This window comes from Gavialis gangeticus, unplaced genomic scaffold, assembly GCF_001723915.1.
Source record: "Gavialis gangeticus isolate Ggan-Ray unplaced genomic scaffold, GavGan_comp1, whole genome shotgun sequence".
Taxonomy (NCBI): Eukaryota; Metazoa; Chordata; order Crocodylia; family Gavialidae; genus Gavialis; species Gavialis gangeticus.
The window spans coordinates 71701634-71716012 of record NW_017729034.1 but is presented as its reverse complement, the minus strand read 5'-3'; the positions used below and the strand labels follow the sequence as shown (position 1 = coordinate 71716012).

The following is a 14379-nucleotide window of genomic DNA, read 5'->3' as shown; positions in this document are numbered from 1 at the left end:
GAGGCGGGGGGCGCGCGCCATTCGGCTGCAGCTGTGAGGAGCGGAGCGGTCCGACGGCTCCATCCCCGCAGCCCGGCTCCATGGCTCCTGTTCGGGCTCTGCTGTTGCCCTGTGCAGCGCTGCTATTGCTGTTGCTGCTCCTCCCCGCCGCCTGCCCGGCTTTTCCAGGTACAGCCCCGCCAGGTGTATGCAGGCTGGGACGGGGACAGGGAAGCCCCCCGTGCTGGGGGATGGAGCAGCGGTGGGTGCTGGGCTGCCGGGGCAGAGGAAGGCATAGCCTCGCCTCCCTTCTCCCCGGCGGGCGGGGGGCTGCCGGCGCCTCTCTCCTGCCTGGCTGGACCCCCGGGAGCAGGCTGAAGGTAGCAGCCAGGGCTGGGGGTGTTGATTTCCACCCCCGGGGCCTCACGAGGATGGGGAGACTGGGGCCCGTCTGGGGGACAGGAGCACAGGCTCTGCGTCCTGGGGTGTTCCAGGAGTTCAGCCTCCTGATCTGCTTGCAGAAGAGAGGAAGGCGGCTTGTTCCAGTGTCCGTGGTGTGACTAAAACACCTGTCGCTTTCTCCCGGGCTTTCTTCCCTCCGCTGGGCTCCTTTGGTTGACGGGGAATCAGGGCTGTTTGCCATGGCAGAGTGAGTCCCTGTTCCCAGATTTCTCTGCCTGCTCCCCCTCCTCCTTTCCCAGTCACCCTCTACACCATAAATCTCTCCAGCTATGTGGCGTGTTAGCTGGATCTTCTCTGGAGCCTCCAATCCTGGCTCATCTCCACCCCGCTAGTGCAGGGCTTACAGGTTAAAGGAGGGTCAGTTGGAGGGGACCTAGAGAGCACAAGCGGACTTCGGGTTGGGGCGCAGCGGAGGGGATGAATCAAAAGGAACTGAAGGAGGTTTTATCTCCCAGGCCCCTTGGAAGCTGTGGTGGGGTTGGTGACTTGTTTCATCTGCTCTCTGGGATACCTTTGCTGGGTCCAGCATCAGAGCTTGTCCAGTTTTGAAGGTGGCTTCAGAGGGAGCTGAGTTCTGCAGGTTGCAAAGGCAATCAAGGGAACCAACTTTTCAGCTAGAAGTAGGTTCTGCACATCAGAAAAATGAGGACTGCACATCAGAAATTTGTCCCTTCCTGCACTTGTGTGCTTTACAGCCTTTATTCCCATAGGCATCAGATGTCAACTTACTCATCGTTCTTCCTAGTATTTTAAGAGTGTGCTTCCCTATCACCGAGAGAGTTGACCTTCATGACTTTCCCATTCTTGAACACCACTGGAGAGTCAGCAGGGTGCACAGCTTATATTCTTGCAGTTCTGTCAGTGCTGTCACTTCTCAGGTTTGGTGCAAGGATTTCTGGGGTGTGTCTACTTAGCGCTTTGCAAACTTGAGCAGCTCTCTACACTGGTTCATGGTATTTTTTGGACCCCTGAACAACCTGTGTGCATGTGTCCTTGGCCCCTCAAACTAGTAGCAGTGGAGCAGTCATGTGTGCTCCTTGCTTCTCTCCGTTCCAGTCATTATGAAGCCATAGATTCAGGACTGGTGGATGAATTGTTCCTGCTCATAGCTTCGCTGTTGTCACAGCAGGATACAGAGAGAATATAAACAGCAGAGGATGTTTTTAGCAGCAATTTCTCATTCTTGGAAAGTTGCAGCCGATTTCAGAGAGGACTTTGTGCTGGTGGATGCCTTGGCAAAGCCAAAATAGCTGTTTGTTGCTGCAGTCATGGATGCCCCATAAGGAAACAGATGCTTCTGCTGCAGAAGAACTAGCTCAGTGTAGTGGGATGACATTGGCAATTTCAGGTCTACGTGACAATCGGGGCTCCAGAATTCCTGAAAGAGGGAACAGATCTTCATGGGCTGGACCAGAAGCTTGATCTGACATCATAGCATTAAGATATGTCAGTGAAGAAAGCCCCACCAGTCCAAGCGGGCTACCATTAATGCCTGGAAGTTGGCTGCCTCAGACTGCTATGAATCTGTGATGGGTCATTTTGGCTTTGGCATGTCACCTGTTGACATTGTGGAGGTTTGTGAAACAATTCATAATGTAGAGTAGTAGAAATAAAGAGGATACTTAAAATAATAGCTGGCTTTCAGAAAATTGGCTTCTTAAATGTTGGGGGCTATTGATGGATCTACTTGATCTGCTTAATTTGTCCATTACAAAGGATCATTTTTGCAGTCCTGATTGAATGTCATTGTGGGTTGTACAGCCAAGGGGCATGACTCAAAGGTATTGAGGATATGTAGCATTTGTTTGTCTGGACAAGCAGGTACCTGTTCACACCAAATATGGATATTAATGGGATATCTTTTCTCACTCTTTTTGAGAACCCTGCTTATTCTCTTCATGCCATAACTAACTGTTCTCTGAGCACAGAGCACCTGGAAGAAGAAGGTTTAATTGCACACTCAATAATTGCACAAGAGTGCATTTGGAAGGCAATGCGGCTCTCTGCACAAAAATATTTGGATGCTAGTGTGCCTGATGCTGTGAGTTGTACCATGCTGTACCCCACACAATGTCTGTCAGGGAAAGGGTGCAATTTTTTTCCTGGAATAAGCTCCAGACACTGCTGAGGCATAGGCTAGGTACAAACACCAGAAAGTGCGCCTGTTGTAATTGGGGCAGAATCCAGGTGAGCAGGGCAAATAAAAGGTGCTTTGTGTACCCACGTTCTTGCTTCACAGACTGTCGAAACTGAGGAAAACGTGATGCTATCATGAGGGAATGTGTTTCTACGTAAGTGCGTATTACACATATCAGTATTTGTGCTATTGCTTGTGTGGGATGTTGAGCTTTGGATACAACTTCCTGACTTCTCCTACCTGTATAATAATCACACAGTTCTCTCATAACGAGCCAGATTGCCTATAATTTTTACCCAGGGTTTTTGTACTGTATATTTTTCTTCATTACACCTGTCAGAAGTCATTCTTTATTGTGTTGTGACATGGTATGCAAAATATGAAAAATTAGACATGGCTACCTGTTGATAATTAGTCACTAATTAAACTGCTTTTACAATGTTGTGTCTGCCTTTGCTTGCAGCAGTAGGGAATATCCAGTCAAACTTCTCATATAAAAGGCTGGTAGACAGGTGGTTGCTGCACTTGTGGTTGTCATAATTTGTCTGGTTGTTGGAGTTTTGGGGGTTTTAATGTGCTGTGTATTGTGTTTGATCCTTGCTTTCATCAGGCTCTTTGAGATGGTTTTATACCAGTGCAGAATTTGCATCTCCCAAAGTCATGATACTTGCTCTACTCACGCCAGGACGCTTGGTGTTGCCCTCTGGCCAGCTAGTGGCATGCTGGGACATTTTTGGTTGAATTGAGCTGAGCAAGTTGAGTGAAGGATTAAATGTTGGCCAAATAGGTATCACTCTAGAGGCGCCTTCTCTTACATGGTAGGTGAGTGGGAAGTTAATAAGTAGGAAGGTCAGAATGGATAGGCTTGGGGAATTGTGGAACTGTCAGAGCATGAGTACAGCTACCTCCGTGTTAGCAGCAGCCTCAGTGCAAAGTGGTCTCTAACCCACTGTTTCTCATACTTGAGGTCACATTGGAAAGGGTGGTTCTGAGCCTCAAAGTGGGACTGCCCATGCAAAAAGGTTGGAAACTGCTGCACTAATGCATCTCTCCCACCCAGAGGTGCAAGTGATCCCAGATAGGAAGCAAGTATAAACCCAGGTTGAAAGGGGTATGTCTACCTTGTGAGCTGCAATGTGGTGTAGGACTGTAGGTACACCTAAGTTGGCTCAGACGCCCTCTAGGTTTGGCAACATAGAACTCAACCTGGGCAAATTTACCCTGCATGTCAGCAGTCTCTACCCAGACAAGCTTCTTTACCTAAATAAGGACTACTGGTCTGAGCTAGTGTTTGGTAAGTTGAAAATATTTCACCTGGCTGTGCTACCGTTTCACAAATGTTGCCTGTTGTGAAAGCCCACCATTCTCATGATCACTACAGGTGGAATCGTGAAGCTTTTCTTTTGATTTCTTTTTAAACATCAGGATCCAGTTGCTTCAAGTGCTCCAAATTAATTGTCTCTGTTTTCATAAAACAAAGCTGTTATTTTTTCCCCCCTCAACTGCACCTGTGTTTGTTGCTGTTTCCAGTTAGGTCATGACCACTTCACACACCAACACTTTATTTACCATTTGGGTCTCATCTGAATTTTTTTTTTTTTTTAGTGAGGGGACATCTGACACTCATTTTTGCTTCCTAGAGATCAGTGTTATGTGCATTATTCACTTTTCTTCTGTGAACCGTTTAGATATTTGATTTGACTTTATCTCGGGGAAACTCAGTCTCACATTTGTGTCCCCAATATTGCAGGAGGGAATGAACCTTATTCTTTTTTTTCTGACAGCCTTCAGAGGGCGCTCGCAGCACTTCAGCAGTTAGTTGTCAAAGGCTTCAATGTACAGCAGTGAGAGCAGCTCTATTACCCTTTCTCTCTGCATGAAGGAACCTGCAGGTGAAAAAAACAGTGCAAAGCAACAGTAACTGTGATGGGCTGCTCAGCTGGACAAATGCACTAAAGTACTTCCCAGTGCTGTTAATAGTTAAATGTTATTAACTTGAGAGTACGGTTGCTTTTTTTATTCACAAGGGAAATAGATCCTCCAGTTTCTGTGTCTTGGAACAGTCCTGTCCTTTCGGACCTCCAAGACTAAATATAGAATATGCTGACATAGTTTTTGGGGAGAGGGTAATTTATTTTTCTTTGGCTTCTGAGGGTTTTTGAAGTTATAGCTTTCACCTCTTTTCATATTCTTTAATTATATCTTAGATCAGGTGTGGCCAGCCTGAGGCATGCATGCCATATCTGGCACAGGCAGCCTCTGTGTGTGGCATGCAGCAGATATGAGAGGGAGCAAGCAGCACAGTGGCAGATAGGGCCGGGACCATAATGCAGAGCATCAGATCAGGCAAGAGAAGGGGATCAGAAAGGCAATTAGGGAGGTTACGTAGTTTAATTTGTGGCACGTAGCTTAATTTGTGGTCCCCACATTCATAGATACTTCTCTTGCTGCTGTGGAATTTTTTTACTTTAGTTACGTGAGGCACTTAGATAACTAACTGAGCTTTCTAAGAAGCGAGATCTAGATTTTTAAGGCCTTACTTTATGAGGAGTCAATTTAATTCCCTTAGACTAAATTAATTTAGAAAGCTGAACTACTGACCATGTGCTTGCTGCATTGTACTTAACTACTTGCTCATACAGGCTGAAAAAAATCTGAGCCAGATCATATTTCATCACAGACGTGCTTCAGTGTGAACCTATTCCACTCTGCTGGAATCCCTGAAAAACCACTAATACCAGCGATGGCGGGTCTTCCTCTTTCTGGTGACTTAATCTTGAAGGATGTTACAAAAGTAGATGTGTTAATGGGTTTTCAGAGACTCAAACAGGGTAAATAGGATCACCCTTAAGCACCTAAGACCCCTTAGGTATCTGGTGGGTGGAATAAGATCCTAAGTCCTGTGCTGGCAGTTTGGTGTCCAAGAATTATGAGTCATAGCCCACAAAAAGAAAGAGTGGCTTAAAGTTCCTGTAATACTTAAAATACTGAATGTTGAGTTTTCCTGATTTGCCTTATGATTTTGAAGCCTTTAAGAGTTCAAGATTTTCTCCGCACCCAGGAGATCTAGGCTAAAAACAGAAGTTACACATAAACCGGTTTAAGTGATCAGAAATTAGTTTAAACCTGTAACAGAAAATAAGTTCAGTGCACATAAACGAGTTTCAAAATGGCTCAGACTGATTTAAGATAAACCTAGTTGAACATAGTATCAGACTTAATGGATTTGGGTCAAACTGGTTTATGGAACTTGTGTCCCAGACCCCTTTCTGGTTTAAGTTAAACCAAAGTCCCCCGGCATGCTCTGCAGCCATGGGCTGGACTGTGCTGTCTGCTTCAGGAGCAGGGCTAGTCCTGCCTCTCTGATCTCTAGCCAGGTGTGAGGATGTGGCCAGGTAGCAGCTGGCATGGCCCTTTGAGGCGAATGGAGCAGGGAAAAGTTTTATTTCCTCCCTCCCCTCTCTCACTGGGGGACCGCAGCTGAGGTCTGCCGGGCTGGGATGTAGCAGCCCATCAGGCATTCTCCCCCCTCCCCACTCCAGCAGCAGGGGCATGGGCAGAGCTGGCTGCCATGGCACTGCCATCTTCCTGCCTCATCTGCAGCTTCAGGGCTGTGGTAGTGAGGCTGAGGTAGGCCAGCCAACATGCACTGCTGAGGGCAGACACACAAGGGCTACCCGGGCTGGGCCGCAGGGCCCTTGGCTTGGGCAGGGGGACATGGGCAGCGGCTGGCCAAGTAACAGGCTTTATGGGCCAGCTCAGAGACGCTGGCAGGCCCAGAGCCCAGGAGCCACCTGCTGTGGGGGCTTGCAGTCCTTGCATGCCTGTCCTGTGTAACACCCACCAGCTGCAGCCCCACCATAGCCTATGCGCTGGCTGGGGCCAGCAGGGCTCTTCTGCCTCCCTCACCTCCAGCTGCTGCTGCTGTCATTGCACAGCTTTGGGTGGGTAGGTGGGTGAAAGCTTTAGTTCTGCAGCTTCTCCCCAGCGCACAGAGCTTTGGCTTCAGCTTCAGCTGCTTTCCACCCACTCCCCTGCAAGGGCTGCTCATCATGCTGGGCGAGTGGAGCAGGCAGAAGGCGCCTGGGCTGAAGCGACCCCTGCCTCCCTTGCTGCTCGGAGTGGTGCAGCAAGGGCAGGAGTGGGAGGGGCAGGAGCTGCTGGAGGCAAGGGGAAGCTGTGGACAGGGCAGGGCAGTTCTGCTCCCTTCACCCCTTCACCTCCAGCTGCAGGTCCTGCTCTACAGTGCAGTCATAGCTCATTGCTGTGGGTATAATATAAATGGACTGTATTTCTATTTGAAAAGTGTTTGTTTATTAAAGTATGCAGTATGTTCTAAGGAAGCCCCTGCACTAATCAGTTGGGGGAAAAAAAGCTAAAAGGTACATCCAAACGCATGTAAGTACATATTAGAATGTGGTCTGGAGAAGTATGTATTTTAAATTGTTCCTCTTTGACTAGAAATCTGATCAGCAAACCCCAGCACTTCCTAAAACAAAGTAAATTACCCTTTAAGGATTATGAAGCTTGGTCTTATTTCATTGTTCCAGTAAAGCTGTTTGACCAAAACTTTTGCAAGTCTTATAGGCATCTCAGAATGATCCTTGTTCTATTGGTCAGCAACCCACTTTGGAGCTTGTGTTCTTCTGTAATTAAACAGATCGTTTTTCAAAAGTTTCTTGAAGGAATTGGAGGTTCTTAATTATATAAGTTTGTTGTCATAAGAATGAGAGGTAGTTTGGCATGCATTTACCTAAATCAAGTTTGCTGTGCTATACAGGTGGGTGACATCAAACAAAAAACTTTTTTGAGGGGGATAAATGCATGTTTAACAACACAAAGACTTTGTGTGAATTCATGTTGGTTTCACAGAGTTGTTCGTTTTGGGAAGAGGAGGGAGACAGAAAAATTCTGATCCTCTAGTTAACCAGTATAAGTGAGATGGATACTTTCAGGTACCCTGAGATGTTGCCACTGTACTCTTCAATTGCAAGAGCAGCATCCAGTGTACAAAAACTGCTAAATGAGGGCCAGATTCCAGTACCCTCATTTAACCTGAATATAAGCAGCCCCCACTGGAATCTGGTCCTAGATGAGAAGCAGCACTGTACTCTTACATAGTCTGCATGTTCCTCCCTTTTTTCATCTCTAAAAGCTGGACCAACTTCAACTGCATGAGTAAGTATGTATGTGTGTGTGTGCCACACCATAGAAGGCTGTAGGAATTGGAAGTAGGGAGTTCTCAGGATCTGGCAGAAAGCACCCAGCACCTTTTTATGATGTGGTCTTTGGACATCTTTCTGCTAGTTCATTGCGACCACCTCCATTCAGTTTTGCATCTGGCTCCCTAACTGTCGCATCATCTGTTTGACATCTCTTTCTATAGTTAAAGTGCAAATAAATCCAGAGGTACTGACTGATACAAAAAACCCTGGGTCTGGCTTAGTATGACTGAGACATTAGCATAGTTTTAAAATATGTGTGTGCGTGTCTTTTAGTATGCATTTTTGACAGATAACAAAGGTGGTCCTATCATTAAGGCTCTGAGCTGGGAATTGGAAGAGCTGAACTAAATCATGGCTCTCACACAAGCTTCCAGAGTGACACTGGAGAAAAATGCTTAACCTTTTTGATCTTGTACTTCCCCATTTTCAAAATAGAGTGAGTACTCCTTCCCTTTCCAGTGGGGTTTTAGAGGATATGCAAGGTATTAAAATACTGCAATCAGCGGTACCATAGAAAAGTCTATAACCAATTTGTCAAGCTACCTACTATGGGCCTAACCTAAAGAACTCTTTACATTAGCTGCTGACTTTTCATCAAGGCCCTACCTGTATGTTTTTGAGTTGTTGCAACTAGCAGTGTTTTAAGAACTTATTTTTCATTGCAAAAAGCATCTTAGGAGTGTTCAGAAATTCCCACCAAAAATAAGCAAGTTTGTTGAAGGGAAACTTGAGGTGCTAAACTTTTAACCAGCATACATATTATGCTAATAAATAGCAATCTGCTAATTGTCTAAGAGCTCTTTTCCTTTGGAATATTAGCAATCTGATCATTTCTCTTTATATGAAGTTCTTTCATCCTGTTTTCATAAAATGTCCCTAAAAGGCAATTCAGTGAAATGAAGTAATGGAATTTGAGGTACTTACATTGGTTCCAAAACTAGTTGATGGCAAAACAGAACTTGGCTTAAAAGGGGCATTACAAAGTTATTTAGGATCAAAATGAAGGCATAATTTTTTTTTTTTTTTTTTAACAAAAGAGGTTTTACGTAACTAATAATTTTAGCTTTTATTTTGTTTGGCTTTTTCATAAATATATTTATGTTTGCTAAGTCATGTTGTCTAATCACTGAGAAAACATAACTCAGTGTTTTCTCTTGCCTCAGACTTTCCAGAACAAAAGGATGTGAATGAAATCACTTTTGAGGTGCTCGGTAACATAGAGGAAAACTTTTTAACAGAACAGCATTGAGGCTTTTTTTTTCTTTGACATCATAACACACATTTGTCCCTGTTTGATCCAAGGCTGTGAGTTCAGTTTCACTAATGAGGAAGAATGCTTTTGGGGTTTATATATAATGTCCGACTCAGGAAGAGCAGACATGTCGAAATCCTGCCACTTCCATGAACTGTCTGTGGGTGTTTCTACACGTGCTGTTAATGCTGTGAAGGCTTACTGTGCAGTAAGTCTTCCCTTAGAGCATATCTCATGTGCTCCCTCTTGGGAACAAATCTGTTCCCAATGGGAGCTGCTCCTATCCTGCTTTGGCCCCCTGCAGCAGCCAGCAGGATTTCCAGGCTCCCCAGGGGCTGGCAGGGAGCTGCCCCAGAAGCGGAACAGTTCTTTGCCAGCCCCTGTCTCGGCAGGGAAGCAGAGAGCTTCTTAGTCCTGGTGCTGCCTAGCTCCTGGCTCTTGTGGGGAGCTGGAAGCTGAGCAGCACTGGGACAGGAGGGGGCAGTGAGCTACCCTGTTCTGGTGTTGCTCAGCTCCTGGCTCCCTCCAGGAGCATACTAAAACACCAGGACCAGGGGAGTTCTCTCTGGCCCTCTGGTGCTGGGGCTGACAAGGAGGAAATTTGTTCCCAGTCAGGATCTACACATGTGTTACTATGCAGTATCTACTGCACAATTAGTTTACTATGTGTGTTTACAGGTAGTGGCTAACTTCTCGGTAGACTAATTTACTGTGCAGTAAATGGTGCATATGTGTAGACGATGCTGATTTACTGTGCAGTAGGTTAGTCTGCTCTGCAGTATGGCATCTCATGTAGACACATCCCATGTGTACTAGTGCAAAAAACTAAGACCATTCTTCTGCAAACTCTATGGTTTAACTTTATTATCATGAGTAGTCCCATTGAAGTTAGTCTCTGTTGGGTCAGATATCCAAGTTCCCGTGTCTCAGTTTTCCTGCCTGTAATATGGAAATATTAAAACTTCCGTAAGGTGTAGAAGTGCTCTTAGGTTAATGCTGGTAGGCAGTTAGGTGAATGCTGGTGATGGGGGCCAGGAGGACATGGATAGTTTTGGAGGGTGTTAATATATATAGTAGAAACTCATCCTCCATTCTTTACATTCACACCAGTCATGTGTGAATTTCAAGCCCAATTGGGACCACTGTAATACCAATATCAAGCACAGGCTATTTATATTCATTCTTATTTATTATTAACTAGTTTGTTGAGTTAATTGATGTGATAGTGTGTGATCATCTTTGCCAGGTGGCAGCCCATTTTGCTAGACATGGTATAAAGACATAGCTAAATTGCTAGGTGTAAAAATCCCTGAATGTGTAGGTAAAATTATAAAAAGTTAGGAAACACAAAATTTAAAGTTGAAATGATGGTATTAAAATGGAGACCTGTAAAAGTTTTGTATTTCAGTTTCCCTGGCTAAACCTGTAGTTTAAAATATCAATGCTAATGTTGTGAAATGTTCTCCAAATAATTTTAGGATATACTTTTGTTAGAACCTTAAGTTTTTGCGTTTCCTGACATTTTCTGATTTCTTTTTTTTTTTTAACTGCAACTTCACTGCTGTATTAATTCAGGGTCTGATTCTGCAAAGACATGAGCATGTGCTTGCCTTGAAGTCGCTGCTTACAATATGTAAAGTTAATGCTTATAATGTGTAAAATAAATATGCAAGTTTTGTCAGAATTGGAACCATAGATTATTTTTTTTAATTTGATAAACAAGTAATATGACACTTGTGTAATACATATTTACTACCACTAGATGTCTCAAATAATACATTGTTATACACTTCCAGATCCTCTGTCAAATGAGCTGTTCTAACAGGAATTCCTCACCCAAATATTAGAGGCACCACACCTCCCAAAATGTTACACTCAATATTCCAGTTAATTTCATAGAGGTAACAGCTCTGCCACAAAAACCCCACTAAACTATAAAATAACAAGAGTAAAATAGTTATCCTATGAAGCATTGTGCTTTTTTTTTAAACCATGTTTCATGGGTGGGAACCCATAGTTGATGAAAATAAATACAGAGTAATAGGAACAGAAAATGAAAATAGTGAAGGAAATATGGAAGTTTTAGTGAATTAAATATTTCCCGGAAGAGCTGGAAAACTATCATGTTACTATTGTCCTAGGGCAAGAGAGCCAGTAAAAGCAGAAATGATGGTACTGATGATTGTGAGAGAGGTTCTTTCATTGCCACTAGCGGTCGGAATATGAAAAATCCAGAAAGCAGCAATGTAACCAGAAAGTTCCATAGAGAGGGCAGGTTCCATGGTCTCCACCAGGACTGAAGAGGACTAGAAATCCTGTATGTGTCTGGGAGGGGAATGATAGGCAGTATAGCTCATTTTCTCGCACCTTTTCATTGGCAGTAGGGTTGCAGTATTGTTGTAGTTGTGATGGCACAGGAATGTATGACAGGCAAAGTTTTTTTTTTTATATCTTTTATTGTACCAACTGTATAATTGGAGAAATGATGTACATCAAGCTTCCATTTCCTAGTCTTGTCATGACAGAGAATTCATATTCATTGAAGGTAGCACAAGAGTGGGACTTGAAACTGTCCGCGTCTACATGAAACACTGACTGTGCAGTTGTTACTGTGGAGTCATTTAGTATTGCATACCCAAGTACTAAATGGCTGGAGTAATCAGTGTTACTGCGCTGTAGCATCCCTGCATGGCTTCGTGTTGATGCTGACTGCAGTAGCTCGTTACAACTGAGCAGTAGCTCGTTACTACTGCACAGCAGCATTGCATCACTGTTCGTGCCTTGCAGGAGTATCTTGAGTCGTCTTCTGCTGGATGCAGATCACTCTCTGTGTACAATAACATAAGGGAAAGGTTGTGAGTTCAAATATGTGGACATGGGGACTCTGTGAGGAGGGCTGACCTGCATAGGGGGAGTGAAGCTCTTTGTTCTGTGTGTCCATATATATTTTAGATCATAAAAAAGTGGAATTTCAATTAAAGGAATGTTGGGCCTTGGGGCCAATGTTTGTATCTTGAGAGCTTTTGAATAGCTGTCTTAGTTTTGAGAGAACCTAGCAGTCTATTCTTGAAGTATTATCATTTGTTCTGCAATAGGATAAGTCAAGTTAATTTGGGGCCTGATTATTTTCTCCAGCGGAAGATCCCATGAGAGTCAGGAGGGCTCTAAGCCTTCAGTTACAATGTGGTGTCATGGTTGAAGGACGAGTCCAGATTTTGGGCTGCCTTTTGGGGCCTGGCCATGCCCCCTCCACTCAATCCAGGAGCGGGGAAAAGTCTTTGGAGGGCTTCTGTCTTCCCTCCCCTTTGGCAGTGGCTGGCAGATGTGCCCCCCAGCTTCTGGCTTGAGTCACTACAAATATGTGCATGCATTTCCTGAATCAAAAGTGAATGTGTGTTTTATTTTCTAATCGGTTCAATCTCTATAGCTTAGACTAACCTGCAAAGACCGAATCAATTCAGCTTTGGGCTTTTTGACTTTCTGTACTTAGCCAAGGAAACCAAGAGCATGACTATGTATTAAATTAACTGGTTTGCAAGATTTTTCACAAGGCAGCAATAGGGAGTTCCAGAAGCTTTGTTTTTCAATTGCTTACGCTATAAAAATCATATATTTTTAACGGTTTCATAAAAATAAGGTAAAAGAAATGAGATGGCAACAAGTGAGACTGGAAGATTTTCTGGGTGATTTGGGTTCCCCTCATACTTGAAGAAGTCTCTGTACTTGAGGAAATTCTGCTTCACAAAAAAAAATCATTAATGCTTATGAATTGTAACAGACAGGTCACCCAGGAGACAGTAGCAAGAAGTCTGCTTACCCTTAAGTAGCGAAGTTGTGCAGGCTTCAGGAAAGCACAGCTGGGACTTTATCACTGTAGGAAAACCTCTCACAATTGCTGTCAAACCAGGGCAGTTCCTGTGATGCTAGCTGTGCCTAATTCATAGATTGCAGAATCAGAAGGGACCCCGAAGGATCATCGTGTCCAACCCCCTGCCCCAGGCAGGAAAAGGACCAAGGTCGGATGACCTCAGCCAGGTGCCTGTCTAATGGGAAGGTGCAGACCAAGGATGCTCAACCCCCAGCCCCTGTGGGCCCCCTCACAGGCCTAGGAGTTTGGCAGTGGGGGTGTGGTGGCACTGACAGACTTCTAGACCTGTGGGTAGCCCAACCCCTGGATGCTGGATCCTGCACCCAATCACAACATGCAGGGCCTGGCAGGGGCAGCACTGGGTCCCAGTCCTGGTTCGTAAAGGTCTACAACGGGGTAGTGCTAGGACCCAGGGGTGAATCCTGGTGTGGGGGGCCAGGTGGGGGCAGCACCAGGCTCCTGGGAGCCAATCCCATAGTGCTGTGGTGGGAGGGGTGGTGCCAGGTAGGGCTGTGCGAAGCTTTGGTAGCCCATTTGATTTGGAGGAGATTTGGCCCGATTCGGCAGCCAAATCTCTGAATCTGAATTGAATTGGGAGACCCATTAAAAGGTCCGAACTGAACTGGAAGCCTCTGAATCGATTTGGAGATTCAGCCATAGACTATGCAGGCAGTCCTCAACGACGCTAGACACAGCTTTCTGCAGGTAAGTCTGTTGTGGTGGGTGGAGTGGGGAGGGAAGGGCATGGGGGAGCAGATCAATGCCTCCACAGCAAGGGAGGGATTGGGGTGGAGGCTGGGACAAGCTGCCTAGCTGGAGCAGGGGAGTGTGGGACTTGGGGAGGGGGGCTCCCACCGCTGTGTGCCACCATGTGCCACTGGTCTGAGAGCTGCTCTTCTGGTGGCTCCTCCAGCAGCTCTCACTGCCGGTCAGGGAGGGCATGGGAGTAGGTGTGTGCCCCCGGATCTGTGTGGGGCAGGCTGGGCTGGGTTCCATTCCACAGGGTGGGCGGAGCCAGGATTGCACTCTGTGGGGCGGGCAGAGCCAGGGCTTCATGCCATGTCCAGGATATTGCATGTCTTGCATATTCCCTCCCACTCCACGTGCACCAAATTCTAGACGTGAAGAAAGCCTAAGCTTGTGCCAATAAGGGCTTTGAGACAGAAGACCTCATATTCAGTCGTTGGCATGTACAGAGGAGGGGCACTGTGGTAAGGAGCGCTTTGTAGTCATGCTTCTGAGTGTGGTATGGAATTATTGTAGCCAGTCCTGTGCTGTGTTTATGCAGGGCCTGACTCAGTATTACTGGGATTCTTTAGGAGCTGTCATCATAGAAATAGTATAAAACAAGCAGCCTTTTCTCCCTTTATGTGAATCCCTTTATCCATTAGTGCCGCAGAAAGAGAAACTGTTTGATTTTTTTTTTTTTTTTTTTTTTTTTTTTTTTTTTTTTTTG

General features: G+C 45.3%; 1 protein-coding gene across 2 annotated transcripts in view; it reads left to right on the top strand.

The window, feature by feature from the left end:
- Positions 1–14: 14 nt before the first annotated feature.
- The window catches only part of FNDC1 (fibronectin type III domain containing 1), a 136109-nt gene continuing 121744 nt past the window's right edge, over positions 15–14379 (top strand). For both annotated transcript variants that reach the window (XM_019527050.1, XM_019527049.1), the window contains exon 1: positions 15–168. In XM_019527050.1, the coding sequence (XP_019382595.1) occupies positions 81–168 (88 nt within the window). In that variant the 5' untranslated portion in view covers positions 15–80. The remainder of the gene's footprint in view (positions 169–14379) is intronic.